The sequence below is a fragment of the Leguminivora glycinivorella genome, chromosome 11 (genome assembly GCF_023078275.1).
Source record: "Leguminivora glycinivorella isolate SPB_JAAS2020 chromosome 11, LegGlyc_1.1, whole genome shotgun sequence".
Lineage (NCBI taxonomy): Eukaryota > Metazoa > Arthropoda > Insecta > Lepidoptera > Tortricidae > Leguminivora > Leguminivora glycinivorella.
The window spans coordinates 17,210,223-17,237,834 of record NC_062981.1 but is presented as its reverse complement, the minus strand read 5'-3'; the positions used below and the strand labels follow the sequence as shown (position 1 = coordinate 17,237,834).

At 36.4% G+C, this 27,612-nt stretch overlaps 1 protein-coding gene across 1 annotated transcript in view; it reads left to right on the top strand.

The window, feature by feature from the left end:
- LOC125231205 (monocyte to macrophage differentiation factor) overlaps positions 1 to 27,612 on the top strand; it is a 64,466-nt gene that overhangs the window by 18,665 nt on the left and 18,189 nt on the right. The window contains exons 2-3 of the mRNA XM_048136581.1: positions 18,884 to 19,074; positions 24,645 to 24,897. Coding sequence (XP_047992538.1) covers positions 18,884 to 19,074; positions 24,645 to 24,897 — 444 coding nt within the window. The remainder of the gene's footprint in view (positions 1 to 18,883; positions 19,075 to 24,644; positions 24,898 to 27,612) is intronic.

Sequence of the window (27,612 nt, the reverse complement as noted above, 5' to 3'; positions counted from 1 at the left end):
ACAGAAATTAAAACCTAACTATACCACTATTTTGGGATATAGTGGCTTTGGAAAACACTGCTACAGTATTTAACACTGTAGTAGTGATATGAATACCATTATAGAGCTATTTTGCTGTATAATGAAGTTTTCAGGATACGTTTATATAGCTTTGAAAAGCGTTAATAGTCGTTTTCTAATGCCTTTTATATCTCATCGCCGTATACGTCACAATTACTCTTTTATATCACAGAACTGTGGAATAATGGTTTCGGTATCTCTTTTAAAACACAATAGCGTTATAGCTGAGTTTACTATATGTTTTATAAAAAAAATTGTTTAGAAGATCTTTCTATAGTAAAACATTGAAAACAAGTATTGTTTTCTATATAAAGAACTAATAAGTTAAACTGGATCATAGTTAAAGTCTCATGCAATCCTAATTGAATCCACAATGGCGGGCTTATGGCAGTGAATGCGTATGATAAGTGACATAGTCGAACTATAAAAGCGTATGTTTTACTTCTTGGATCCATAGTAGAAACTATGGTGCCAATAATTTTATTGTATTAAATTAAATTTATTTATTTTATTCAAAACAGGTATAAATCGAGGGCGCACTTAAAATACTCCATTAAACTAATATTCTTTTAACGGTAAAATTTCCATCGCATACCTTTTTGCAGTAATGATGGAATTATACGAAATCCAAATTATTTTGATTGACACTAAACTTCACAAGTTCACACGCCACTTTTCATAAAGTTCCTCGTTTGTTAAATATTACACACATTAAATTATTTTAGAAATTTCATTCATTCGCATTAAAAGGGACGGCAACTGCTATTACAGAACAAAAAACCTGTATAACGGAATCTCAAATGCTACTATAGCATAAATTGATACTATAATAGCGTTACTGTGTCATCTATGTCAACAAATTAGCACAATAGTCATCATCACATCACCATTATAGACCTTAAACGTCACGGATGATACTGCTATAGCCCTATTATATCACTAAATGGTTGCATAATTGCGCCAAATCGGCTCTACAGTACCAATATAGACTATTTATAGGACTATTTAATGTGATTTAATTTGGTGCTCTCGACCACTATAGGACCAGAAATTGTTACTTGGGTCGTATACATCTGCAATGGAAGCAGTATTATAGCACGAGCACGATCTACTTTATGGGTAATATAAAACATTTGCTTCTTTCGCACGTAGATGGTTTTTTTTTTCGGGCGAAAACTTTACGTCGAACGATACGTGCTCGCCAGTCTCTAAGCCCATATTCTTAAAATCATTACGAAAGTCTAGCCCTTATCTCAAAGGGACGAAGTTCACATTCACACATGCGTACCTATCAATTTGACACTTATTTCAGACTAATATGGGTTTGTCTGATCTACTCGATCTACTAACCCTTCGAGCCCCAAGCATCTATATGTATTTACTTATATTTTACTGACATCATATGATGTCGCTGGGACTCGAAGGGCTAAGCCTGCATGGATGTCATATCTACTTATCTTGGTCTAGTTCTCTATCCAGTTACCTAAGTGGCCAGTCTGTAATCATAATGGAAAGGCTATCCCTCTGGGGACCCCATCGATCGTGTGCTATAATATAATAATGTATTCGACCTATCAGGCACCGTCCATACTGATTTAGTATTAATAGCGTAGGTGTACTAATAAATTCTAGTCTCGTTTAATATAAACCACACGTTCTGCGATTTGCTTCTTTGAATACAAAACGTAATGCGCTCAGTTTTATAAATAAGTATTTTAAATTACATTTTTCATTCCCTTGTAAGAGCTTTTGAATCAAAGAATTCGATCTATTGCTGAATGATGTTTGATGTGAAAGGTCAGGTCGGTTAAGAGCGCTATGACAAAAAAAGGCGATATATTGTAAAATGCACAATATTTATCGACAAAATTGTACACTTTACTCATACTAAAAGACAGTGAAAGTACTTGTTTCAGTTAGAACATCTTATTAACTGTCGGTTAAATAAAAAACATATGAAAAAAAAAGCTTTTTCAATTAGTAATGATTGTTTTTCTGATGCTCGTTTAGGAAAAACCGCGTGAAGCACAGAATTCGGAGCTCTTATTATGTACAATTTGATAAGATCACTCTCATAAATGAGGTAAATTTAAGTTCCAAATATCTTGTACTTAAGGCCCATTAAACAATATTTATCATTTAATCCTTTGAAATTGAGAAATTGAAAGTAAAACGAACTCAATTTTGTCTTGAAAATACATCGAAACAAGTGATCATTTCTCCGAAAATCTACATGTTATCGAAGTTATTTTAGTATATAAATAATCTGCACAATGTGCTTAAACTGCTGTTATCCATTTGTCGTTATAATATTTTATCATGATTTTTTGCCAATTTTTTGAAAACTAGCCTTCCTGTCGCTATTTTACCGGCGACGGACGCCTGCGATTTCAGTGCCGCGCCGGAGCTCGAGGAGGTAAGACGTATGTCACTTTGGTCTCCGAGTTTTCATCGCAAACGTCGAGAATATTTATTGTTGTGTGGGTCGGACGCCTTGTTTCTACACGGGCTATCCTCGCATTGTGTGTGTGTAAACAGCGACCAACGAATTTGATCCTAGATCCGTAAATATTTGCTTTTGTAATACTTTGTTATGTTTAAATGTTAAAGTATTACAACGTTGTGATGATAAAAATGTGAAAATTACAATACGGTCAAGATGATAAGACACATCAAGATGGTACTCGGGATCTGATGATGGAGCCAGAAGGTGGTCACCAGTACCAGTGAACCATGTAAGTAAACGACTTCGTGTTTAGGCTCGTTGGGTTCGTCTCAACAAGACCTTTGACAAGAGGTGGTACTCAGGGTCTGATGATGGAGCCAGATGGTGGTCACCAGTACCAATGAACCATATAACTAAACCCAGAGATGGGGAAATCGTAATCGATTCCGGATTACACGATTACTTGATTTTACTTTGTAATCTGACACTACTGGGTGTCAGATTACTTGTAATGTAATCAAGTGAAACGGTAAATTACCATTACATGTAAAGGAATCACTAATCATCTATACAATCATTACTATTACCAATAATTCGGAATCATAGTCGATTCAAAATAACTGAAATTATTGACTTGATTACTTTCAGATTACGAATATGTAGTACCTCAGATTGCTGACTGTCACTTTGACACAAAAGTCGTCATGGGTGTCGTAAAATAGGTTTTAGGAGGTGCTGATTCCAAAATTAATGACTAATGTTCAATCTGACATTGCTGACTGTCACTCTGACACAAAAGTCGTCATGGGTGTCGTAAAATAGGTTTTAGGGGTGCTGATTCCAAAATGAATGACCAATTTGGAATCTGACATTGCTGACTGTCACTTTGACACAAAAGTCGTCATGGGTGTCGTAAAATAGGTTTTAGGGGGTGCTGATTCCAAAATTAATGACCAATGTGGAATCTGACATTGCTGACTGTCACTTTGACACAAAAGTCGTCATGGGTGTCGTAAAATAGGTTTTAGGAGGTGCTGATTCCAAAATTAATGACTAATGTTCAATCTGACATTGCTGACTGTCACTCTGACACAAAAGTCGTCATGGGTGTCGTAAAATAGGTTTTAGGGGTGCTGATTCCAAAATTAATGACCAATTTGGAATCTGACATTGCTGACTGTCACTTTGACACAAAAGTCGTCATGGGTGTCGTAAAATAGGTTTTAGGGGTGCTGATTCCAAAACTAATGACCAATGTGGAATCTGACATTGCTGACTGTCACTTTGACACAAAAGTCGTCATGGGTGTCGTAAAATAGGTTTTAGGGGTGCTGATTCCAAAATTAATGACCAATGTTCAATCTGACATTGCTGACTGTCACTCTGACACAAAAGTCGTCATGGGTGTCGTAAAATAGGTTTTAGGGGTGCTGATTCCAAAATTAGTGACCAATTTGGAATCTGACATTGCTGACTGTCACTTTGACACAAAAGTCGTCATGGGTGTCGTCAAATAGGTATCCGGAGGTGTTTGAAAACTAATGACCAATTTGGAATCTGACACTGTTGACTGTCACTTTGACACAAAAGTGATCATGGGTGTCTTCAAATAGGTTTTCATGGGTACTGATCTCAATATTAATGATCAATTTGGAATCTGACATTGCTTACTGTCACTTTGACATAAAAGTCGTTATGGGTGTCGTCAAATAGGTTTCCTTTCCAGGGGTACTGTGCAATGTCAGGTTCCAAATCGGTCATTACTTTTTAAATCATTTCATTAATTTTGGAATCAGTGCCCCCTAAAAACTATTTGACTACACCCATGATTCCTTTTGTGTCAAAATTACAATTAGCACTGTGAGATTCCAAAATAGTCGTTAATTTTGGAATCAGCACCCCCGGAAACCTTTTTGAAGACACCCATGACGACTTTTGTGTCAAAGTGACAGTCAGCAATGTCAAGATTCCAAATCGGTCATTAATTTTCAAATCAGCACCCCCTAAAACCTATTTTACGACACCCATGATGACTTTTGTGTCAAAGTGGCAGTCAGCAATGTTAGATTCCACATTAGTCATTATTTTTGGAATCAGCACCCCCTAAAACCTATTTTACGACACCCATGATGACTTTTGTGTCAAAGTGGCAGTCAGCAATGTTAGATTCCACATTGGTCATTAATTTTGGAATCAGCACCCCCTAAAACCAATTTTACGACACCCATGACGACTTTTGTGTCAAAGTGACAGTCAGCAATGTCAGATTCCACATTGTTCATTAATTTTGGAATCAGCACCCCCGCAAACCTATTTGACGACACCCATGATGACTTTTGTGTCAAAGTGACAGTCAGCAATGTCAGATTCCACATTGGTCATTAATTTTGGAATCAGCACCACCTAAAACCTATTTTACGACACCCATGACGACTTTTGTGTCAAAGTGACAGTCAGCAATGTCAGATTCCACATTGTTCATTAATTTTGGAATCAGCACCCCCGCAAACCTATTTGACGACACCCATGACGACTTTTGTGTCAAAGTGACAGTCAGCAATGTCAGATTCCACATTGGCCATTAATTTTGGAATCAGCACCCCCTAAAACCTATTTTACGACACCCATGACGACTTTTGTGTCAAAGTGACAGTCAGCAATGTCAGATTCCACATTGGTCATTAATTTTGGAATCAGCACCACCTAAAACCTATTTTACGACACCCATGACGACTTTTGTGTCAAAGTGACAGTCAGCAATGTCAGATTCCACATTGTTCATTAATTTTGGAATCAGCACCCCCGCAAACCTATTTGACGACACCCATGACGACTTTTGTGTCAAAGTGACAGTCAGCAATGTCAGATTCCACATTGGCCATTAATTTTGGAATCAGCACCCCCTAAAACCTATTTTACGACACCCATGACGACTTTTGTGTCAAAGTGACAGTCAGCAATGTCAGATTCCAAATCGGTCATTAATTTTTAAATCAGCACACCCGAAAACCTATACTCGTGGTATATGCACTTGAAATGTGAAAGTGAAAATGCTAGAATAGAATGACATGTAAACCACGAAGTTGTATAGTCATATTATTCATTGGTATTGGTGACCACCATCTGGCTCCATCATCAGACCCTGAGCACCACCTTATCATATTAATATAATTATACTTTACTCTAATACTTATCATATAACAAAAGCAAATATTTGGGATGGGATCTACTTTTATAATTATTACTTTAATTTTTTAAATAAAGGGCCTGGCCGGACTGCCATGGTAAAATCGCCCCTGGCTAAATATGAAATATTGATATGCAGGATTATTCGTATTGTTACTACATGTACTACTACTGGATATTATGCCTCAAACTATTTCCGTTTACGAAAAAAATTAAAAAAAAGAAATTTTGTTTTTTATTTTTTTCTTTAAAACCGCGTATCCGATTGACTTGTTCTTTGGATATTTTATAGATATATTAGGGATACATCAATTTAAAAAAAATTAACTTCCTGACTTTTTGTTAAGTACATTTTTTTTTTAATTTATGTTTTAAATAATTTTTTTTTACCACATACGAGTTAGCGACACCTACTATATTTTCATATAATAATCGCCATTTTATACTCTATTACATATATTTTTATCAAAAATATTAGTTTGGATCAACAATGTCAAAATAAGTTATTTATATATTACTAGTATTACCCTGTACGTTGTACGTTGCTCCTGGAAAGTGATGTATGAAAATTTTGGCATAATTAATGGAAGATTTTTTTTAAATTGGGATATGTAGATTATAGGCCGAAGTTATTTTTCATCAACCCTCCCCACCCCTCCCCCCTCTGCGTCACCCCTCTACCCCCCTTAAAGAGCCGAAAATGCGATTTTTCTCGATTTCTGACAAAACCGATGAAGATACAGAAAAAGCGTGTAGGAACGAAGTAATCCTTAATTAATTTACTACAAATCTCTCATAAACACTTTAGTGCTAGCACTTATAGTTTTCGCGCAATCCGTCACGAAAGTTGCTCCTTTCTGCAATTTTCTTTAATGAATGATAAGTGTTCTCCCAAAATGCTTACGAAATTTGTTTGATACGACTAAAATATTGTAAACTCATGACTATAATAAAATTAAGGGGATAAATCACTACCATGGATGGGACTTGAACTCACGGCTTCCGGATAGAAACTCGAGGGCTCTACCAACTGAGCCACCAAAAGCTCATCCCTAGTTTCTAGCGAATCTTTCAGCTTTCTACTATATGAATCAATGGTACCCCTAGCGTCATTTATCTATCATATCTATCAATCTAGAGGCCGTGAGTTCAAGTCCCGCCCATGGTAGTGATTTTTTTTCCCTGAAATTCATTCTGAGTTTATAATATTTTAGTACTATCAAACCGACGATTTCGTAAGCATTTAAGGAGAAAACTTATCATTCATTAAAGAAAATTGCAGAAAGGAGCAACTTTCGTGACGGATTGCGCGAAAACTATAAGTGCTAGCACTAAAGTGTTTATGAGAGATTTGTAGTAAATTCATTAAGGATTACTTCGTTCCTACACGCTTTTTCTGTATCTTCATCGGTTTTGTCAGAAATCGAGAAAAATCGCATTTTCGGCTCTTTAAGGGGGGCAGAGGGGTGACGCAGAGGGGGGAGGGGTGGGGAGGGTTGATGAAAAATAATTTCGGCCTATAATCTACATATCCCAATTTAAAAAAAATCTTCCATTAATTATGCCAAAATTTTCATACATCACTTTCCAGGAGCAACGTACTAAAGGGTAATACTAGTAATATATAAATAACTTATTTTGACATTGTTGATCCAAACTAATATTTTTGATAAAAATATATGTAATAGAGTATAAAATGGCGATTATTATATGAAAATATAGTAGGTGTCGCTAACTCGTATGTGGTAAAAAAAAATATATTTAAAACATAAATTTAAAAAAAATGTACTTAACAAAAAGTCAGGAAGTTAATTTTTTTTAAATTGATGTATCCCTAATATATCTATAAAATATCCAAAGAACAAGTCAATCGGATACGCGGTTTTAAAGAAAAAAATAAAAAACAAAATTTTTTTTTTTAATTTTTTTCGTAAACGGAAATAGTTTGAGGCATAATATCCAGTAGTAGTACATGTAGTAACAATACGAATAATCCTGCATATCAATATTTCATATTTAGCCAGGGGCGATTTTACCATGGCAGTCCGGCCAGGCCCTTTTAACATAATTGATATTATTTCGCGCTATATTCTCGTATTTTCGTACAAAATAATGTTTATTAGAAACCAAAAGTTTATATCGAGATAGTAGATTGTGGTTGTTATCAAAATTCCATAGAAAGGATCAAGATTGTTTTGTCCATTATTGTAGTGCGAGCGAGTGATAAGACGTGCTAGAAAGGGTCGGCATATTGGGCTCGCGCGGCGGGTAAAATACCTAATTTCGCCCGACGCCGAAATGTTATAACGCTCTTAAGCATAAAAAACTGAAATAGAAGAAGAATTCGAAATACGAAAGAGCTAAGGGATTCTTTTTAGGGTTCCGTAGTCAACTAGGAACCCTTATAGTTTCGCCATGTCTGTCTGTCTGTCCGTCCGTCCGTCCGTCCGTCCGTCCGTCCGTCCGTCCGTCCGTCCGTCCGTCCGCGGATAATCTCAGTAACCGTTAGCACTAGAAAGCTGAAATTTGGTACCAATATGTATATCGATCACGCCAACAAAGTGCAAAAATAAAAAATGGAAAAAAAAGTTTTATTAGGGTACCCCCCCTACATGTAAAGTGGGGGCTGATATTTTTTTTCATTCCAACCCCAACGTGTGATATATTGTTGGATAGGTATTTAAAAATGAATAAGGGTTTGCTAAGATCGTTTTTTGATAATATTAATATTTTCGGAAATAATCGCTCCTAAAGGAAAAAAAAGTGCGTCCCCCCCCTCTAACTTTTGAACCATATGTTTAAAAAATATGAAAAAAATCACAAAAGTAGAACTTTATAAAGACTTTCTAGGAAAATTGTTTTGAACTTGATAGGTTCAGTAGTTTTTGAGAAAAATACGGAAAACTACGGAACCCTACACTGAGCGTGGCCCGACACGCTCTTGGCCGGTTTTTTTTTGTAGAGTTATTGTCTACTAGCTTTTGCCCACGACCACGCTCTCATTAAATTCGAAAATTGCGGAATGCTCCATACAATCTTCCACTCCCCGTTATAGGGAACTGGGGGGTTAGCAAGAGACAAAAAGTAGCCTATGTCACTCTCCATCCCTTCAGCTGTCTCCACTTAAAAAATCACGATAATTCGTCGCTCCGTTTTGCCGTGAAACACAAAACCGGACAAACAAACAGACACACACACTTTCCCATTTATAATTATAGCTATGTCAAGGACGATTCAAGTTGACTTACAAAATCATGTTGGGTTCTAAGAATAGAATTTGTATTAAACGCCGACTTTAAGCAACCATAAGACCGATGACATTCGAAAGACTGCGGGGCACTTCTGGATGAGATTAGCCCAGGACCGGGATAAGTCGTGTACACGAAGGGAGGCCTATGTTCACCAGTGGGCGATTAATGGCTGAAATGATAATGATGAGACCCAACTGCAACGTCGTCAAGTTCCCGTACATATTGCAGATGGCCGCAACTCATTTGTATCGGCCCTTATGCCCTTTAGGACTATTCTTAAACTCTGGGATGTTATTATAATTCTATCCTCTCATTTACATATTTCCAATTTAGCATTCGGTCTTTGTCGCCATCACTTTGCCTGGCGATGAATAAAATAATGACCTAAAATAATAACCATTGGGGCGTTTACTGTGATACAAAGGCTGGTTTGCTAAAAGGGGAACATACTGATACCATACCTATGCATGAATTACAGTCAACCAATTGGAACCCTGGGCCACTGTAGAACTATGTCATAGTGACATTATAAATCTTATACTATTAAACGAGCAATTCTTGTATATTTATTTATTTATTTATTTATTTATTTATCTATTTATTTATTTATACCGACGATCTCGGAAACCGCTCTAACGATTTCGCTGAAATTTGTTATGTGAGGGTTTTAGTGGGTGAAAAATCGATCTAACATATCCTTAGGTCCCGGAAAACGCGAATTTTCGAGTTTTCACGCGTTTTTCTTCGCGCGCCATCTCGTGTGGAGTAGTTGTACTGTTGAGACAGAAGTCTTTCGGTCGATGTAAGTATTATTTACTTCAAAGACTAGATGGCGACACAGGTCAAGGCTAACACGAATAGAAAAATACACTGAGCTTTTATGACGAAACGCGCGCCATCTCGTGTGGAGTAGTTGTGTTGTTAAGACTGAGAGTTCTTTCGATTGATCGATGTAGGTACTATATATTTTCGAACTAGATGGCGACACAGGTCAAGGATACGAAACAGAACCGAGCGAAGCTCGGTCGCCCAGATATTCAGTTTTTAAGAAATCTCTTACTGCTTGTCATTTTGACATAGTTGTAGAGTGGGCTAGGGTTCCAATTGATTGACTATACCGAGAATGGGTAAATACCTACTTAGTACACTACTTACCATGAGTACCATGAGTATTCGACGTTTTACAATACGTGAACTCGACAGTGTAAACTTCACGGAAAATGTATGTAATTTTTGATTCTAGTAAGTAACCTGTTGGGGATGCTGTTATTTTCCTACACATAGTCAGGGCACTATAGCATAGCAACGACCTCTGGTATTTGCGGAATGAAACCGCAGCCATATTATATCATACAAGAACAATAATTCCATTATGTGCTCCGCCCCGCGACGAATATAGCCTAGCGACATACAATATCTATACATACACGTAGGTAACAAGGGTTGCTACTGTTGCTAGGTTCTCCGGAATACTCCGGAGTCCGGATACAACTTGGATTCTTCCGAAATCTCGTTTTACTTGTGTAAGGCACATTTCTTGAGGGCCTACCGCAAACACCGATATTCCAAAAATACGGGCATTTTTCTTTTCTCTATGTCCCTAAATAGGTGCTTTTTACTGGAGTAAAAAGAAAGATGCCTGCAATTTAGGTACTTCGTTCTTCGCTATATTCTTTCTGATAACCGCATGACTCGCGTATCCGTATACATATTATAAAATAAAGTAGTATCCGTCTATATCTGTCAGTATATGTTGGCAATAAAACTCAAACTATTGAACGCTTTTTCTTGTGGTGTTCATTTGTGAATATGTAGACTTTTACTAGGCAATCCTACCCTCCCTATGCATGACTGATAATATAACACTGTTGACATAATGTTCGCCTCATCATCGAGTCATATACTAAGTTCCCATACCTAAAGTTTATCTATTTGTATGTTTGACCTATATGTTGATATTGCAGTACGGGTCATCTCGCGATATTGTCGATATAGACATCCGTTCGAACATATGACACATGACATTTTGCGTTTGATGTTCGCACAAAGGACAATGAGACCCCGGCTTCGATCGGTCCCTTTGTATCGTCAAGGGCGTCAAATTTGTTACGCCCACGATATGTAATAATGTGTTATATTATACAAAATAAAGTCCAATTCGTAATATATTTTTGACACAAGCTTTTATCGCTATCTGTAATTTTCATCCCAAGAGCAAATAATATTCAATTCATCAATCACAAATATTTTGTGTAGTTTTATCACAGAGTTTCAATTGGCACCTTCTGTCACCATTATCAGATGAGCATACCATATCATGTAGTAGTACACTGTTGTACATGTAGTAACATATGTATAAAATTGACCATATCTGAAAATTTAAACTTATCCATTTTGTGTTTCTTTATCGCGATAACTAAAACAAAAAAAAACTATTTGAAAAAACAGTCAAAAATTACGGCAAATTATTGAATGGGCCATTCATATGTTATAAACAACCTGAGTTACATACGAGTAATGCATACTTGCATACTAATATTATAAATGGGAAAGTGTGTGTGTCTGTTTGTTTGTCCGTCTTTCACGGCAAAACGGAGCGACGAATTGTCGTGATTTTTTAAGTGGAGATAGTTGAAGGGACGGAGAGTGACATAGGCTACTTTTTGTCTCTTTCTAACGCGAGCGAAGCTGCGGGCAAAAGCTAGTATAATATGTAAGGTACAGCGGGGCAAATCTCGACTGGCGGGCAATTGTAACTGATCCATTTTTTCCATTATTACACTATGATGTTAAGTTCTACTATGTATCCACTGAACACTCCTACCATATATAACCGGTGGACACTATTTAATAATGCAAACATGCAAAAAAGGAACCAGTTACATTTGTCCTCCAGTCGAAATTTGCCCCGCTGTACCTTAACCGAAAACTTGTAATAAATACTTAGGTAAATACCCAACAAACAAAACATCCTTATAAAATCAATCTATAAGGGCTAAACACTCATAGTAGTTTTAAAATAGCATTCATTATGCCAGAGTTCCTTATAGCGGCTCATTATAAGAGAATTTGGCCTAATAGTACATTTACTCTTATAATTTGGCCATGTACACGTTAATAAGTCAAATTTATATGACTGCAATAAGGGTTTAAAAATATTTACTCTTATAGTAGCTCATTATAAGAGGATTTGGCCAATAGTACATTTACTCTTATAACTTGGCCATGTACACGTTAATAAGTCAAATTTATATGACTGCAATAAGGGTTTAAAAATATTTACTCTTATAGTAGCTCATTATAAGAGCATTTGGCCAATAGTACATTTACTCTTATAACTTGGCCATGTACACATTAATAAGTCCAATTTATATGACTGCAATAAGGATTTAAAAATATTTACTCTTATAGTAGCTCATTATAAAAGGATTTGGCCAATAGTACATTTACTCTTATAACTTGGCCATGTACACGTTAATAAGTCCAATTTATATGACTGCAATAAGGGTTTAAAAATATGTACTCTTATAGAAGCCATTTAAAATGCCTTTTCGCTGTATAATATTCAAAGCACTATAAAAGCTTTTGTAATGGCCAATTATTCTTATAAAAGTAATGCATAAGATAACTATGATGCTTTATGCCTCATAGGAGCATATTATAAAACGTCTATCCAGCAAACAAATTATAGCATTTTATAAAGTGTTTAAAAGAATTAAAGCAATACATTTTCTCTTATACAATAATTATAAAGGCATTATTCTTGAAAGTGTCGTATTAATAGTTTTTATAAAACTTGATTCGTCATTTTGAAAATCCAGCGAATGTGAACAATCTGATCCCAACTTATCGATTAGTGGTTCCGTAGAGGATGCCATTATGGAATAATTATAAGAATATGCAGGCAAGCAGCAGTGACAGTAATACAGGTATATCGTTAAATGACATGTGATATTTAAAATATTATACAATAAATGATTATGATTATGATTATTATGATTATGATGAATTGAGTTTGGATTTAGCTTAATAATTATAGTTTTTGTTCTTATTTAAGGTGTCTGTAGCTCTGCGGTGAAAAATGTTAAGGTATATACAGCGGGGCCGCGGGGCAGATCTCGACTGGAGGGCAAATGTAACTGGTCCATTGTTTCCATGTTTTACAATGTTTACATTATTAAATAGAGTGTCCACCGGTTATACCAGACTAGCATGCACTCGGAGGTGGCCAATTATACATAACTGAGCGTTTATGAGACTATTACCAAGGCACTCAGTTTTTTTATCCATCAGTACCTACTAATATTCATTTTTAAGATTAACTTTATTAGAATAAGTTCCAAAAGTGTATTCCTTACTTTATGGACTTTGGTCTAAAATAAAAAAAAATCTTTTATTGCGGATTATCATTGTGAATGTTGGACGATCTGAATAAGTGAATACAATGTTCGGCTATTTTAAGAAGAAACCGATTTTATATGTAGTCCTTTTGGGACTAAGACAGATTAAAATTGAGGACAAATAAAGACAAACTCACTGTTTTTAAGATATTTATTTATGTGCAACGAAACCAAACCGATACAAGTAACTTTATAAGATTAATATTTTCAGTTCTATTGCTCACGATGTTGCTGTTTCAATGAGTCTACATACTTCAAAATATTAATATATTCTTCAGAGCGCCTACACGGTGGTAGAAATTGTAATTAACCTATCAGTAAATTTCCAAAATAATAAGTAGTTTCTTTTATCGAGGTCTTCATCAAATTCACAAAAGATATATTGATTTTCGTTTTCTTGTTTTGAATTATCAGCGCCATCTTTGCTTGGTGTGATTTTCTTACAACCTAAACTATTTCCTGCGTCCTCTTCCATTTTGCATGTTTTTTGATCCACCACTCCGGGCTTATTTTTGGGTATAAGTAATGATTGTGACTGATTTTCTCCATCAGAATATGTGCCGTTTTGTAGTTCATCTGTAATAAAAAAAAAAATATTTATTTGAACTCTTAGGCTAGGCTGTTTATAGTTATCGACACAAAGTCCATTGTGATGGCGGTACTGAAATCGTCTGTGGTTTTCAATAGCACTTACTTACTAAGAGGAGGAGAAGAGTTGTCATCTTCACGTCACTAAAAACGGCTGACTATGTATCTCATCCACAGATTCTGTAACAATAACCATAATAATAAATATCAAATAGAGTATTTGACTCAGCATTTACAATAAATCAATAGGAAGTAATAAAATAAGGCACCAGAAGATTAAATATTCCGAAGCACAAGTTTGTTTTAAATTGAAAATTCTAGGTATAACTTCCTAATGAAATATTGAAAATATCAGTATTACCTGACATGCTGCGGACTACACGGTTTTATTTTGTTCTATGCCGGTTAATCGAACCAAACCTTTATCAAAGCGTTCCCCAAAATACCGGTTTAAAAAGAACGGTCTTTCGAACAAAAATGCAATTTCAAAGGTTTGCGCCAAGTACATGATAACTAGACAGCGGATTTCAGGTAGCGATTTAAATATTAATATGGATATGACTAGTGCAATTTTTTAAATACATGTCATATGGTTTATAATCTATTATTATTACCTACATCGCACACCACAAACTTCACTGAATAATTAGATTAAATTAATGTTATTTTTTCAACAAACTACATTTAAAAAAAAGTATTTTATTCTAAATAATGGACTTTCAATTTAAATATATATAAGAAGCGAATTATTTTCATTTTTATATTCTTTGAGCCGTAATAGAAGTTTTTACTGTGCAATGCGCAGAAGAAATATTAAAGAAATAAGTATAAATAAATATTTTATTTATTTTTATTTATTATCATTATAATTTTTGCCCAATATTCACAAAAGCATCCAAAAAGGGTTTTACTTTTATGTTTCCATACATTTTTTCGTGTGTAGAAAAAATAATAAATATTGTATGCGAGTCATATTCATATTAATATTTAAATCGCTACCTGAAATCTGCTCTCTAACGATAACGTTATGAATTTTTAACTGGTATCCGTTACAAATATTTAACTAGATGGTAAGGTTCGGGATTTCACTAATTGTGAGAAGGAACCCTAAAGATATATAAAATGGCGAATCATAAGTAACACCGGTGGCTATTATAAAGTTTTTACTCTTATATAGTATTTGTAAATGATGTGCTTACTGCTTTTACTCTTATAACAGCCTTGCTCAAGACATGTCAAAATTAATTAACCGCATTTTTAGTACAAAACCGTTGAAATACAAGGGCGCATTAATAATACAACACATTTTATATCACATTTCACCATGAAATTGTATTCCCACACAGTTTTCATAATAAATAAGCAAATAATTGTAATATGTAAAAGTTAACTTACCGTTTACTAACTTGCAAAATGGATGACTTGATGATGATGTACACATAAATCACTACGAAAAGCACAATAAACTTTTAAAACAGCATCCTGTTTCGCCGTTATGAGTTTTACTCCCTTATATCTAATGATCACAAAACGTGTACAAGAGCTATTGCCCTTATTAAAGCTTTGAATATGATTCTTACAAGTATAATTGCCTTTATTAAAGCTTTAAATATGATTCTTATTAGTACATTAGCCTTTTAAAAGCACTTTTCTTGCCATTATAAGGTTAACTTTCTTATTGCATGCCATAATAAAGCACGTACAAGATAAGAAAGCTAATAATATAGCAACTACAAGGGGGATATAAGGTTTTTGGCCTTATAAGGTGTGCCCAAATGCCCTCTTGTAAAGGGTTTACAAGGTTATTAAAAGAGTACTATTTTTGGCATTATAAGCCACTATAAGACTAATTTTTGTTAGTTGGGTAGAGTCAGTAGATAAGTAAAAGTGGAATATTTTAGTCATGTTCCATATTTATATTTCTAAGGTCACATAGGAAGAAGTCCCATTCATAACTCTAAAAGTAGAAAGTTTCATTCGTGTGTTTAAGTTCGTAACTTTGTCACATTGCTATTCATACGCACTTTTCCTAACAACCAGTTTGTTTTTCTGGGAGCCCGCATACAATTTGTTTACATATAAATTATTTGATTATGTAACTTCGACAGGCATATCTTTTGCTCATTTCTCTTATTATAACTCAAGATTTTGATCATAAATAAGGCATGTGACGGCTGTGACTGCTCATTAAGTTTGTTTTTCACTGTCTAAGTCTAAATATAATTTAGATTTTTAGATAATATAGCAACATAATTATTTCGAGAATTATTTGTACATTTTAATCCCTCGAATCCATTCAGGACTAAATAGCTTATCTTCGCGATTTCTTTAGGCTCCCAAAATCGGTTTAGAATATGACTACAGGGTAAAAGTCGGCTCATTGTCGAATATGTAACGATCTTCGGAGCACAAAGATATGTTTAAGATATGTACTTTTAGGAACATTATCATTTTTTTAATAATCATTTATAGTTTCTTTATAATTTTGAATGAAAAAGGTTCTATTTTGCAAAAAACGCTCGTCTTTAGGAATAAGGCCTCTTAACTGGAGATCAAAGGTCTCTTGACAGTCTCTAACCTAACAATAGACTCGATTTGGCAAAACTCCAAAACATAACGTATTCAAGGGGTAACTTACGACACGGCATGTGCATGTAATGGGGTGTAGGCTTTTGATACTCCAGCCAGTCTACGTTTTTTGTTGCTGTTTTGATCATAAATATGAAAGGATTATTTTAATACTGATGTGATACAGGATAACAGGCAATCACTATAAGAGCTGGCAATTATCGCAATGAGATACCTATATTAGTGTGTGTGTGGATTGAGTGAGCACCTTCCGAAAATAAAAAAAAATATGCTGATCATTTAGTAAAAGTTCTAAAACAATTGTAAAACGAATCTCTGAATTTGTAAAAAGATAAATCAAAAGATACAGCCATTAACATGTGCTCACTCAGTTCTCACAAACTACCAACGAAAACAGTGAATATATTCATTTAACATATAATATTTATATACTAACATTTAGTAAAAAATAGGCCAACCTACCTCTATAAATATTAGATCACCTAGTGACGTATTAAATTTTTTACAAATAGTTTCTTATGCTCACTCAATCCACACACTTTTGAAAAGCCGAATTTTGATGAAAAACATAAGATTTAGACCGCTATTATATGTGTATAGTTTAGTAAAAGTGAAATGGGAATTTGTAAAATACAAAACGAACCACTAACGTGTCAGGTTTTTTTATAATAAATTTTTGTAAGTGCTCACTCAGTCCACACGTTTTGAGAAAGTTAAAAAGGTAAATATCTTACGATTTGTAGCACCTAAGACACTCGAAAGTACTTCAACATTTAGTAAAAATTTTTACTAAATATCCACCATCTAATATTTTATATTCGTTGTCTGGTTTTAAAGATATTCAGACATAACTTTTCTCATACAAATGTATCAAGTAGGGTGACCACACTATGTCGGCTCCTGATTTTCCCCACCTTCCCATTGTCATATTGAGATTGGGGAGTTTCGTTCGTTCAATTTTGATAATATTAAACTAATACATACCATATTAATTATCCATCTGCAAACTGTTTTTAGGTTATGTTCTTGGCCTAGTGATGATGTGTATTGTGTAATTTTTATCGACGTCAGGATAATAACCATATCGACATGCATGCATTAAAAAGGACATGAATGATAATTGGTAAGAAACAAAGAATATAATACTTCACTAGTAAGAAACCAGAACCTGGTAATCTAATCGCGCTAACAGATGAGCGTACCGGATTTGTAAGTGGGAGCGAGAAATAGTTATTCTTTTCTCGCTCCCACTTACAAATCCGGTAAACTATTATCAAAATTGAATGAAACTCCCCAATCTCAATATGACAATGGGAAGGTGGGGAAAATCAGGAGCCGACATAGTGTGGTCACCCTACTTGATACATTTGTATGAGAAAAGTTATGTCTGAATATCTTTAAAACCAGACAACGAATATAAAATATTAGATGGTGGATATTTAGTAAAAATTTTTACTAAATGTTGAAGTACTTTCGAGTGTCTTAGGTGCTACAAATCGTAAGATATTTACCTTTTTAACTTTCTCAAAACGTGTGGACTGAGTGAGCACTTACAAAAATTTATTATAAAAAAACCTGACACGTTAGTGGTTCGTTTTGTATTTTACAAATTCCCATTTCACTTTTACTAAACTATACACATATAATAGCGGTCTAAATCTTATGTTTTTCATCAAAATTCGGCTTTTCAAAAGTGTGTGGATTGAGTGAGCATAAGAAACTATTTGTAAAAAATTTAATACGTCACTAGGTGATCTAATATTTATAGAGGTAGGTTGGCCTATTTTTTACTAAATGTTAGTATATAAATATTATATGTTAAATGAATATATTCACTGTTTTCGTTGGTAGTTTGTGAGAACTGAGTGAGCACATGTTAATGGCTGTATCTTTTGATTTATCTTTTTACAAATTCAGAGATTCGTTTTACAATTGTTTTAGAACTTTTACTAAATGATCAGCATATTTTTTTTTATTTTCGGAAGGTGCTCACTCAATCCACACACACACCTATATTACGATTTTACGATACACTTGTATTACTTGTATATCTAGGGGGTGAGTAAACCAACTAATAGTACCTACCTATATCGTCTTACCATACCATGACGAACGATCGGGCCCATTTCTCGAAGCTACAAGTTACAATTTACAAGTTGTTGTCAATGTCTAAAATGACAAGTAGGATAGAGACTTCCGCTCGTATCTTGTAACTTTCAGTTTTGAGAAATGGGCCCCTGAGTGGTCTCTCTACTGGTAGATATAATTATTATCGCCGATAAAGTTTTCAGTAGCACTGGGGGTGTATTATGTCCTAATATATAATTACAGTAATACTTACAGCTATTCTATTTTGCCCATAGGTAGAGAACGTAGCGAACGTATGGACGCACGCGATATGCGTGGCGCCCGCATCCCTTGGCGCGCGCGAGCTCCTCACACGGTCGCTCAACGCGCCACAGGCTATCGCAGCCGTGGTTTACGGACTGGCTCTGTGTCTGCTCTTCGCGGTGTCAACTACCTTCCACTCCGTCTGCTGCTGCAGATCTGATACGTAAGTCATTCTGAAGACTGCTGCGAAATGCAGCAGATATCACCGCACTCGACCGTGGCCGTACATAGTACCTAATGTACCTATACGGACTGGAGCTGTCTGCTCTTTGCTTAAAGTGTCGGTCGGCTACTTTCCTTCTACTCTGCTGCTGCTTCACATTTGATACGTAAGTCTCTCAAATACTGCTGGCGCATGGCGTGTTGACGATTGCGCGCGCTTAGAGCTCGCAATCTGTTTGCATAAAATCTTATAACGCCACATATACTTAGTTCAATTCAATTTTCCAATTCTAAAATGAAATTGCCTGTTATTAACAGTGCTTAAAGCACAAATTCAATTTACCTTAAAAGTACAAACAGGTGGGGGGTAATATATCTCCACTCTCCATCGATGGCCGGGATAGTGCAAGAATTTAATCATCATAAAACATTAACGGCGAACATTAAACTCCTACACCGCGCTCACTTTTAACTGCACTTGGAGGAACATTTTACAGCACTCTGACAGTAAAATAGTGGAACTGACACAGTGAAATAGCTTAAGCTCTTAGAAAGCCGTAGATTCACTGACTTACTCGTGTTGGAAACTGCATCAGGACTGCGGTGATGTGAAAACTACACCGTTAGAGATATCGGAGAGATCAAGAGGTCCACATATAATAACTGAAAAAGATCGTGCTCGTACCTACAGTCACCGGCATAAAGAAATGATGATTTCTGTACCTTGTCTCTTTTAATAGTTTGACAATTTCATATGACATTTTAAACAAGACGTTAATATGACAAGGTACAGAAATCATCACTTATTTATGCCGGTGACTGTACTATCAAGGCATTAATGTAAAAAGTACGTCAGACATTTTGAGCACCTGGGCACTCCGATAATATGCGTTGCGCCGACGAAATGATTAGTGATAACATATCCAATACAACAACGAGCTTTTCTTTTTAGGCCAGTCCCAGCAAATTATTAGATATAAAACGGGACGGCTATAAACTCCATTTCTTATAACCAATGTGGAACAATCTTGAACTACAAAATCATGTCCAACAAAATCGCGTAAGATTGTTCGAACACTAACACGAGTCCTGCCACAATGTCTCCTATTGTATTCGAAGATCACACAGCACTAACCTCTTTTGTTAGGAACATTTTCCAACTGTATACTATAATGTTAACACTTACGCTGCTAGGAGGAAGCGTCGTAGGAAAAAGCGGTAAGTGGGACGAAGCTGGTAAACCCATTTTCTGCTACACGAGCTTATTCACGCTTTGCACGAACTCAAATGCTACCAGCAAAGCAATAAAGAAAACGTTGGCCTAGATCAGGGTTCTCCATCTTTTCATATCGAGCTTCGCCGTATGATACTTTAATTACAAATTATTCTTTTCATAAAAGGGTAAAGAAATACTAAGCATTGTTACAGAAAAATGGTAACGCATTCTGAAACTACTACGCCTCACTGGTTGTATGCGGAAGATCTAAAGTAGATCCACCATTGCCATATTTAATAATTTTCCCTTTTCTAACAAGGAATGATTGCTATAAACGTCTTTATATATAGGGCATATATAATATTAGTATTTACGCATATCTTGCCTCTCTTTACAGTCTTTCCCTTAAAACCCTTGTGCCCTAGATTCTCTCGTATCCTTGAAGATAATCCTACATGTGCCCGGAATATTGGTTATTATAATAGCCTGACATGATAATACAAAATCTTGCTTCATACTCGGCATGCTCCACATTTCCATTACCCAAAAACAATCTAAACGTAATATCGTCTAGAATTTTTAATATTGCTTGAAGGTTATCTAAGATACAAAGATACCTTTTTCTACGACGTTGTATGTAAATTGTTAAATATACTCGGAGTTTCTGACTTCTAAATGAGAAGGTACAGATGTAGGACATATGACAACATTGAGAATTTTACGGGCATTCCACAAGAATGTCGTTTACGACATGCCATTCTTCTAATACTTCTGATGAGTTGATGACGCTAAGGAAGCGAAGTTGTCTGACAATCTTTTATGACTTTGTTAACAAAATGGGTATTATAGTATTTTTCTCAAGCTTTTCATTTCATTGAAATAGCTGCCATATAAGGGACCGTCCACACTCAAGAGACGCATGTCCGCCGACGCGGAACGGACGTCAGCGCCACGCCGCCTGAATGTAATTTAAAAAACGTCTCCTCAGTCCATTTTGTATAGGAAAGACGAAAGACGTAAGGTACCGGCCACATCAGAGCGTCGCGTGTCTCGGGGCGCGCAACGGACGTCCGCGCCACGCCACCTGAGTGTAATTCAAAAAGCGTCTCCTCAGTACATTTTGTATAGGAAGGACGTAAGGCCGTATATCACATTAATTATCTAACTGAATCGTTCTGACCTAAAAACCATCCCGTTTTCGAAGTCACGCCAATACACTTTACTTATACCTACGTGGCAGGGTTGGTATTGGTAGGTCGTAGGTAAACATCTGAGCGGTGCCTCAGTTCCAATTACTGTGATGGTTTAACAATGGACCGGCACGACGTTCGTCTAATTTAATTGTAATTGGCGTAAGTTAATTGGTTGCCCTCATTACTCAGATTGGCAGGATTGCTACGTTATCCCTTTCTCGCCTGGGTCCGCGTATCCACCCAAGAGTACAATCGTTTACCGACCGTAACGTAGGTAATAATGAGGTATCGTAGTTTATTATCTCTCCATCGCTGTTCCGTACATGTCTTGTTCTTGTTAGCCGAGTGACAATTAGAACTTGAATGTTGAAGCTTTTCAAGCGGTAAATATTTAAAAATTCAGGTGTCTGCGCTGCGTCTCTGTGTAGGTACATTTTGTACTTAAACGAAATAAAAGATCAGGGGCCCATTTCTCAAAACTGAAAGAGGCGGAAGTCTCTTTCCAACTTGTCATATTGTAAGTTGCATAGGCCCCAGATAGAGATTTTCTTTTTAACTTGTACCTACTTAAGAAAAGCGCAATGAAAATATGTGTTGAGTTTGTTATGACTGTATTTTTTGGACGATTAATTGGCAACTGGTCGTTATTGGCATGGCACGGCCATAGACGATATTCTAATTTTAATTATAAATAGGTACGGTCAACCAATTTGAACTCTAGGCCGCTCTAGAACCCTGTCTTTTTAACAACACTGTACCTTTTTTGCCATATAAGTCACTTTGACGTTTACTGCGATAGGGTTCTACAGTAGCTTAGGATTGAAAGTGGTTGACTAGTTTTAAAATTAACACCCAGCACGAAAACTAAAATCATTAATATTTTATCCTACGATTTCGGCGTCCAATCCTAGTGAATATTCAATAGGTACCTACTTCAGAACAATTCTGTCTTAAATGTTTTACCAAGTGACTCTGCGAATAACTGCTACCAGAGGCAATTTTTACTTTTACTACCCCGGTTAGTAGTACCCTGAAATGGTCGCTTTAAAAACTAGGTTAAGCTTTTACAAGCGCTTACCCATCCGGCAAACCATTATCTCATGTATATGGCTTTTTATACGTAAGAACAAAGATAATGTAGTCATAAAGAGGCTCTTGTCGAAGCTAATTTTGTAGTAAATGTAATTGTACATTTAGCCATCTTTCGACACAGGATTAAAACTTAGAGCCTCAGTTAATAGTTTTACTCATAGCTATTTTTTCACACGATTTGTGTTAAAATTAAGTATTTCATAAAGTAGATCAGTTGTTTTCGATTAATTCTATCATTGTTATTTTTCATTCTCCACATGCACCATTTTTACTTGTGTCTGGTTGGCCCGATGGTTGACTGGCAGAGAATGCCCAAAGGCATTAAGTCCGCCATTTGTACATTTTGGTTTTTTGTGCAATAAAGTTTAAATAAATAAAATTGTTGGGTAAATATGCTATCTAAGGTACCGGCCACATCAGAGCGTCGCGTGTCTCGGGGCGCGCAACGGACGTCCGCGCCACGCCACCTGAGTGTAATTCAAAAAGCGTCTCCTCAGTACATTTTGTATAGGAAGGACGTAAGGCGCGCCGCCGCCGCCACGCCACCTGGGGCGCGCGCGTCTTACGTCCTTCCTATACAAAATGTACTGAGGAGACGTTTTTTGAATTACACTCAAGTGGCGTGGCGCGGACGTCCGTTGCGCGCCCCGAGACACGCGACGCTCTGGTGTGGCCGGTCACTAAGCGAGAATCATTTTTCTTGATTTTTCCGAGGCACTTTTTTTTCTAAGGGAGTTAGATATTGGATTCACTTTGCTAATAATAACCTAGTTCAACGTGACATTGGGAGCAAACGGGTTTAAACGTAATCCAAGCTTTCTTGAGGCTTCGTAGGTGCGTCAGAACAGAAGGCCGAGAGAATTACGTCGAGTTACCTAAGTTTAGACCGCCGCCCCGTTTGACGTTTGTTACGCGACGCGACTGACGCGAGTGCATGCGAGATGCGAGCCGATTGCTTAGGCACCAGTTTATTATGACCCCTGAATTCGTAATAAACACTGTTGCAAAAAGCCAGTCACGAAATGTTACCTTTTATTCCACTTCTCATAAAGAAACATTACTTGATGAATGACCAGAATGACGAATCCCTCATTCAACTTTTAGCACCTTTGCTTGTATTCAAAATCTTCTTGTCTGCGTTTAGTAAGGGAAGAATGATATCACTGACACGATTGTCATCTTGGTTATCCCCTAGGTGAACCAAGTGAAGGTAAAAATGTTGGTGTCTGTTCTGCAAAGGTAAAATACTATTGGACTAATGGTTCGTAATAGGAAACAGCGCCGGTGGCCTATACTTAGGTACTTACATTTTAAGCTGTTAATCATCCATGTTTCTTTAATAACACGATACAATACAATTCATACAATTTTGTACTTTTGCTATTTTCAAAACAACTTTCGTAATCACAAATATCACAATCCCAACTATATTTCTTTGGAATTCCGCCATTCAGTGCATACGCCCAAAGCGCTCGCTCGCGAAATAAAGAAGCTTATCAGGCTGTAATGCTTTTTGCCCACAAAATACAATTTCCCTAACGAACATCAAGCTAATTTTGAGCAGTTCCCGGCAACTTTGTACATAGCCACATCAGCAAATTTTAATTGATCCTATTTTGTTACCAACATTTAGTAATATAAGTCGACTTTCGTAAGATATATACAGGATAATTGTTATAATTAAGAAAATATAGATACTAGAGAACCTTAATGACGAAATAAAACTTACTAAAATCTCAATTCATCAAAAAAATCTTGGTAACAAAATAGGAATAATAAAAACAAATTTAACTTTTTCCTTAATTTTTGTACAAACTTTTCGAAAACTGCTGTTTTACGTTTTAATTCAACTTAATGTGTTTAGTCATTCGCGCGACATCTGTTGGTGCACGGCATTCGTTGCTGCTACCATTGTTAGTGCTTTAAAGAAAACGGGGACCTATTAAGGTTCTCTGAAATATAAAACGCTAGTCGCGTGAGTGACTCAAGCTGCCAGTATTCCTCTCGACACTTTTAATTTGACGAACCAACTTTTGCCACAAAACTCCCTAACACATATTTTTTTTCTAGCAAAATGAAGCACTGGCTCCACCGCTGCGACCGCGCCATGATCTACATCTTCATCGCCAGTTCCTACTTCCCCTGGCTGACCGTCGGCACCCTCTCCTGCTGGATGCTGCGTGAGCTACGCTGGGCCATCTGGTTGCTGGCTGTTCTCGGCATCACGTACCAGCAGATCTTCCATGAGCGCTACAAGATGTTGGAGTTATTGTTGTACCTAGTCATGGGACTGGGACCAGCTGCCATCATAGTCACGTCTAATGTAAGTCTTGACATATTTCCTTCCCAGATCCTTCTTCTGGTTGACCGTGAACACCTCTTGCTGGATGTTTAACTCTAATAGCGCTTGCCAAAACGTATCAATAAAAAAGTTGCTATAAGAGGTTCTTATAACCGAGGAGTCATAGACTACTCATCGCAGGGGCATTGTAGCAATGGCGAGCAATTGAGTCAACGATATACAGGATTGACTATCGTTACTATATATTTAGTATTGCCACGGATGATGCTGACGTATGCAACTCCAAGGTGCCGAGATTACAGCAATTATGTGAACAACGTCTAGAGGTGTAGAATTGTAAACATTGGACATATTATAACCTCTAATACGCACTAACATGAAACAAAATATTACTGAACAATAGTTTCGTTTTACCTGAAAACTATTGTCATTTTGGAAAGGCTGTTTGGATACCCACTAAGCTCTATAGCTTCGGAGTGAATTCTGTACGGACCAAGGCAGTCAATAATAAAAAAAATGGAAGTATGAGAGATGATTATGCTATAGCAGAAAATAAATGAGAGCGCCACTTTCTTCAAAACTGTCATATTTTGTACGTAAAATAATGAAACATGGTAACAAGTTTGTATCAAAATTTGCATTTAATTTCTTATATTTATTACCCACTGTAACAGTAACAATAAGAACTAGCCCATTGTCTTTTGTTGACCTCTAACCTATAAAAAGATTTTCCAAAGGAAAAATGCTCAATATCAGCAATTTGTAGAATTCCCTCTGGATAATATAAATAACGCGAGCAAAAGAAATAAATACTGGAGACAAAGTGTTTGCTGAATAAAGAATATTCGGGGAAACTGGACATTGATAAATGTTAGGGTTGAAAAGTCAAAGCACTTTCGAGGGTATCGAGGTCTGTTAGCGAACTGTTTTCGATTTTACTCAAAAGAATGAATAGGTGCCTTTTTATAGATAACGCTGATGACTATTGTTATTTCCTCATGTATGGTCCTATTCACCTGAAGGAATTTATATATTTATCTTATTAGGTGAAGCTTAGATTGTGCTTAGATTGTTTGAATAATTCTTACTATTTCTGAATTTGAAGTAAGGATCCATAAATAATTGTAGTTGTATTCGTTTCTGTCGCTCAAATATGCAAGAGGGATATCTCTAATAATTTCTATACCAGCTCCTCTTGTTTTCCAAAATAGCAAAGGTGAATGGGTAATTGGGTATGCTGTTATTCTAAGCATTCTTACCTTAGTTACCTTAAATATCAGGTAGTATTCCTATTTTATAATTTAAATACCTAAAATGTACCCACTAATTTGTCAGTATACACAGACCTTCGTCACAGCAAGATAAAAAATCTGCACTGGGTCGCTTACTCCCATAATGTTATAATCTTATAATACCGTATCAAGTTTCATTACGTAACTTAAACCAAGCTACTGTGTCGTCGAGTTGCCGTTTTCCACGCTCACGGCCGTCGCCGTCGGCCGCCCATCGCGTGTCATAGTCTTACGTTACACACTCGTATTTTTCTTAAAACAGGCCTACACGACACAGGCTCTATCTTGAACTGAAGAAACATGAAATTCAGAGATTTCATATCCAAATAACAACACATTGGTAGATCCATTTTACGGTATTTGAACTATTGGGTTGATAAGAAAGTAATGAGCGACCAATTGAATTCCACATAAAATTTTTGAGAGAGTTCTAGAATCTTCTATGGTCGAAAGTATATAAAGGGCGAGTCGCACAGTTTCTCGTCAGTCATTCACTAGCTGTCGCCGAGCTAATATAAGGAAGAAAATGGACGAATTAAAAGTGTATGTAAGGCATTGCTTACTATATGAATTTCAGTCTGGCCATTCAGCCGCCGAAGCAGTGCGTAATATATGTCAGCGTGTTGCTCCTGAAGTTGTGTCTGAGGCCACGGCGAAACGATGGTTCCAGCGGTTTCGTAGTGGCGACTTTTCATTATCAGATCAACCTAAGTCTGGTCGACCGGTGAAGATTGATGTAGCCAAATTAAAAACCTTAATTGAAGGAGATCCGAGGCTAACGAGTCGTACTCTTGCTACCGAGTTAGGCTGCTCTCATGTCACCATAGAAACACATTTACACGAGTTGGGAAAAAACTACAAATACAGTGTTTGGATACCGCACGAACTTGATAGACATCAACTAAACCGCCGTGCCGATATCTGCATACAACTTCTGTCTTTTCGCCGCACATTCAACTGGTTGGACCATCTTATCACTGGAGATGAAAAATGGGTCTTATATATAAATCACACACGCAAACGTCAGTGGCTAGCTCCAAACGAAAAAGGAATAGAGGCACCAAAAACAGAGCCTCACCCGAAAAAAGTTATGCTGTCCGTTTGGTGGGATATTCATGGTATTATTCACTGGGAACTCCTACCAAGTGGAATGACTGTTACCGCATCAGTATACTGTAATCAGCTTGAAAATTTAAACCAAAAAATCTGTCAGAATCGTCCACAGCATGCTAAAGTTTTTTTCTTACACGACAATGCTCGCCCACACATTGCAAAAGTGACTCGGCTAAAGCTATTGGAGCTAGGTTGGAAAGTGATACCTCATCCACCGTACTCTCCAGAATTGGCACATACGGATTACGCATTGTTCAGATCGCTAAGCAATGCCTTGAATGAAAAAAAGTTCGATGATCAAGCCCATCTACGACAGTACATAGCTGAGTTT